The sequence below is a fragment of the Elephantulus edwardii genome, unplaced genomic scaffold, assembly GCF_000299155.1.
Source record: "Elephantulus edwardii isolate Elephantulus edwardi_28Jun2011 unplaced genomic scaffold, EleEdw1.0 scaffold00117, whole genome shotgun sequence".
Taxonomy (NCBI): Eukaryota; Metazoa; Chordata; class Mammalia; order Macroscelidea; family Macroscelididae; genus Elephantulus; species Elephantulus edwardii.
In genome coordinates, this window is record NW_006399867.1 from 1,296,403 (window position 1) to 1,301,470 (window position 5,068).

At 38.0% G+C, this 5,068-nt stretch overlaps 1 protein-coding gene across 1 annotated transcript in view; it reads left to right on the top strand.

The window, feature by feature from the left end:
- Window positions 1-4,794, top strand: part of TNFSF18 (tumor necrosis factor (ligand) superfamily, member 18) — an 11,348-nt gene extending 6,554 nt beyond the window's left edge. Inside the window, exons 2-3 of the mRNA XM_006892685.1 lie at window positions 2,614-2,638; window positions 4,448-4,794. Coding sequence (XP_006892747.1) covers window positions 2,614-2,638; window positions 4,448-4,794 — 372 coding nt within the window. The remainder of the gene's footprint in view (window positions 1-2,613; window positions 2,639-4,447) is intronic.
- The last annotated feature ends 274 nt before the right edge of the window (window positions 4,795-5,068 follow it).

A 5,068-nucleotide genomic window follows, 5' to 3' on the forward strand; every position in this document is an offset into this window, starting at 1 on the left:
AATCACTAGGGTCTACTTAAACAGCTGTTCCTCCTCCTTTGTGTTTCCATACTTGATAGTTCTACCTAGGTTGCCCTTTTTGTTAATCTGCGTGTGTTCTGTTGTGCATAGGGTTTTCAGAGGCCTGCTATTTCAGAAGTGGGTGGCCAATGCTTCTTTCTAGTCTGTCTTAATCTGAATGTTCAGATTTAGAGGAGCATCTGACAGACAGCAATTTGTGATTAATATTTGCACTATTATTAATACTTGGTGAAGATAAAAGACTTTTTAAACTGTGAATATCATTCACCTGCTCACACAAAATCTCTGTCTCAATGCAAAGGTGATAGATCTTGTGACAAAATTAATTCTCACTTGTGGCAATAATTAAGAGACTAACATACTGGTAATTTCTGAACGGCATCTACAGTTCTTAACTTTGGCAAAAATTGCCTGTTACCTTAGGTTTCGCCACACATCTAGTTATGCATGATAGTAGATGGCACAGATATTATCTATGGCATGTAGTTTGGCATAATTTATATTTAGATTGTTCTCAAATTGCTTCATATGGGCAATTATGATTTTACAGAAGGATAATGAAGTTCTTGAGAAGCAAGAACCATAAATTACATTTTTTTCTCTCACAATGCTGGTATAATGTTAGACTCATTTGTTTTGTAATTATCCACCATTATGAGTATCATTATCAAAGTAAACAGTATTTCTTGAGCAAACACTAATAAGATATCTAAACAAGAACTTTCAAGAATTATTTGACTTAAGCGCAATGATTCAAATGAGGTGAGACTTCAAAAACCTCCCTGTCATTGAGTTGGTACCGACTCATAGTAACCCTCCGTCTGATTTTTCTTTCCTTCTGAGCTGCTGGTGGATTCCAACCACCTGTGAGTTAATAGCACAATTAGTAACTCGCTATGGCCCACCAGGCTGTGCCACCAGAGCTCCACATCTCAGTCTCAAGAGATAGCTATGATTTCCCCCTTTTCACAAGAGATAATGCAATTCAGGCAATATCTATCACATGTATATCATGATTCAAATCCAGCAGTGGTTCCATGTGAAAACAACGGGCAGTCTTCTCATGGGTTTTAGCCGATAGAGGAGGGTCAACTGTGAGTTGATGCAATTAGTTTGATTTGAGTGGAAAAATCTAGGAAATATTGGGTGGGATTGTTGTTGTTCTCATAATCTTAATTTAACATTTATGATAAGGCAATTTGAAGGCAAATTTCCAAGTTCGTTTTTCTTGACTCATTATTTTATTTATTGTTGTTGTTATGTGCCATCAACTTGCCTGCGACTCATAGCGATCCTATGTACAACAGCCCTATACCCTGCTCTCTTTTGCCAATCTCACTGTCTCCGACACATCTACCCCAATTACCCCAGTCACTGAGTCAACCCACCTCATAGAGGGTCTTCCCCTCCTGTTCTGTCCCTCCAGCTTCCCTAGCATGACATCCTTCTCCAAGGACTGGTCCCTCCTTGCAATATGTCCAAAGTATATAAGATGAAGCTTCAGAATCCTTGCCTCCAAGGAGCAACTGGCCTTCACCCTCTCCAGGACAAATCTGGTGACATAGTCTTTAAAGTACTAGGCTGCTATCCAGACATTTGTCAGTTCAAACTGACTAGCTTCCCTATAGGCATGTAATACCCTGCTTTCACGAAGATTACAGCTTTCAAAACCATATAAAGCAGTTCTACTCTAGTCCGTAGGGTTGCTATGAGTCAGAAGCAGCTTTTTGGCAATAGAAGAGGGTTTTGGGTTTATCTTTGTCTCCATTACTAGTACCTTGGTTGGAGACACCATGCTTTCTTTTCTAGATTATTATTATAATCTCTTATCTTTGATTTGTTCCCAGCATAGCACCCAGAGAAGATTCTAGAGAAAAAAAATGTTGCATATTTGCCACAAGAAAATCAGTGAGGATTTCTACCACTGTGAAGTACAGAGGGAAAATGTGGTTACACTCTATCATCGTACAAAGTATTACAGAGCATTTACCATTTAAATATTTGAGTTTTAGAAAATTAATCACACTTATGACATTTTGTAGTATAAAAACTACAGTATTTTGAAATAGATTACAAGTGATGTCTCCTCAGGATTATTTCAATTACTGTATGGGGCATATGATTCTCTGGATATTCAGCAAGTGTAGCTATATAAATATGAATTATAAATATTTATACAACTTAATTTTTGCTACTTAAAAAGAAAATAAACACAACTATAAGTTCCATTAAGTTTTTCCCCACATGTGGATGTATCATCTTGTATAGTCACTGGGGTGTGGAAACCACTGTTTATAGAACACTACTGTAGCCCAAGAATAGGATCCAAAAACCAAACAGTAGTCTTGTGGGTAGAGGTTAGACAAATGGAATGAATCACCAACTTTGCCTAAAGACCCATGGAAGCTAGATAAGGAAAGATCAGTAAGGGGCAAATCATCTGTAAAAAGAAGTTAAGACACATAGAAGAGATAGGAGACAGAAAGCATTTATATAGCAACAGAAGAATATTTTGCTCCATACAGCTTTAAAGAAATCATTCTACAAAGCATTTTGAAGAATTGATCTTTTTTTTTTTTCCTTCCTCAACAGAATGAACCCTGTGGAGCAAAGTTTGGTGAGTAACTTTTTTTTTTTTTGCATATATCCCTTTTACTTTCTTTAGGTTTTGATTTAGGGTCAATAGTTCCAATGCCATCGAGAAAATTTGAATTCTCTATTCTGAGTCAAGTAGTATTCTAAGAGTGTGGTTTACAGAGATGACCTAGCAGATAAGCCTGTAAATGGATGAAGCTCACAGTCAAGATTTCCTCTGATAGGAAATCTTCATCACTCTGAAATGCCTCAGCTCTTGAGATTCAAGAATTTACTTTCAGTTCTATATTTTAATGAGGAAAACAAGTCTCAAAATTTCTATAGCCTTTCTCTGACATGCTCCCACATAGTTTATCATTGCTAATGCCTAACACAATAGGTGTGGAGGTACTATTATTTTTTTCATACTTCTAGGAATTGAGAGTAAAAGTTGAGGAATGTCCTCTCCCTCACATACTCTTCTGTTAGCTGCTAATTCACTTTCTATATTGCCACTTTTTATTGGCATGGAAAGGGAGTCCTGATGGTTTAATCCATTGGTTCTAATCCACCGGCAGCTCTGTGGGAGGAAGACGGGCAGTGTCTTCCCATTATGATTTATATCCTCAATGGAGGACTTCTAAGAATTGAGATTTTGAGTTTGATTTGATTGTAATATACCGATAATTTCTTAGAACACATGTAAGTTCTCAACTAAATATATTTTACATTGAATATAGGTTTCAGAATAAACATACCACGTCTTAGACATAAGACAGGTGATAGTAGGGATCACAGTCCCTACATGGAGAAGGACATCGTGCTTTATAAAGAGGAGGGTCAGCAAACAAGAGAGAAACCCTTGATGAGATGGGTTGACACAGTTGATCCAACGGGCTCAAATAACAGCGGAGGTCAGGAGGATGAAGCAGGAATGTTGTATGTTGTACATACGGTTGCTGTGAGTCAGAGCCAACTCCACAGCACCTACCAAACAACTGAAGTTAAAATATTCTAGATGGTGACACGATTCTTGAAGAAAACAAAAGCAGTGTAAAAAGATAATGACAGACTTGTAAACAAAGGCTTCATGGATAAGGTGCTACATTATAAGGTGCTGTCCAGTCAATTCTGACTCATCAGGAGCTCATGAACAACAGATTGAAACCTTACCCTACCTGCACCATCCTCCCAATTTTCATTATGCTCAAACTCATCATTGCTGTCACTGTATAGCTACATTCTTTTTAAAAAAATTGTTGTCTTACATTATTGTGAGTTTAATGAATATTTACAGGAAGACTGAGTTTTCATTCTTCATTGATACATGTTTTCCTTGTCTTTCTCTCTTTCACTGACTGTTTACTTTTCCAGGCATGATTTCTTTTTTTCCAAAGACTGACTCCTCCTAATAGCATCCTCAAAGGATGTGAGATGAGAATGGAATACAAAGTAATATTTATATAGAAAAAAAAAGGACGTGTGCCCTGGACTGCCAACCATGCCAATCAGGATAGAAAGTGTGTGTGTGTGTGTGTGTGTGTGTGTGTGCGTGTGCCCGCGCGCGGGGGCACGCGCTTCCTCTCATTTCTCTTTTCCTTTCCTCTCTTTTTTCCCCCTTTGCTTCTGTAAATTTTAATTGGCACAAGATGCAGTGATGCTTAACTTTACATTTTGGATCTATTTCCTCAGCTCCTCAAGCACTAATAGAAACTTAAAATATTAAAACAGTGGTTCAGGACTACTTGTAGAAGCCAGATAAAAAAAGTATCAATAAGTGAAAAATAATAGTATAGTCAGGAAGAGGAGAAATAACTACACTATTTTTCTTTCCCTTGTCAATTTCTTATAGGCCCATTACCCGCAAGATGGAAAACAACACTTTCTGAACCTCACTGCGTGGCTGTGGAGGAGGACTGGAAACTGACAATACTTAAGGATGGCTTGTACATAATATATAGCCACGTGGTGCCCAATACAACCTACAATGAATCAGCTCCTTTTGATGTGCGGCTGTACAAAAATGAAAGCACCATCCAAAATACCACAGACAACTCTAAAATTCAAAATATGGGAGGGACATATGAATTGCATCCTGGAGATATAATATCTTTGAGATTCAACTATAACTATCAGGTTCTAAAAAATGATACATATCTAGGAATCATATTCTTAGCAAGCCCCCCATTTATCTCCTAGGAACTTGCTTTGGTCCCCTCATCCTCTTTAGCATTCTCAGTGATGCTAAGGGATGGGTATAAGGGCCAGATTAAAAGTGCTATGGTTTGCCTAAAAACACAAATTGACAAAAGCAGACCACCTTTTTTTATTATTATTATTTTTGTGTGCGTGTACCGTCAAATCAGATCTGACTAGTACAGGAGGAGTTTGTCCCTCCTTCCCCGGCAGAGCATCTGGTGGATTCGAACCGTTCGCCTTTGGGATTGTAGTTGCAGCTCCTTGCCACTAGGCC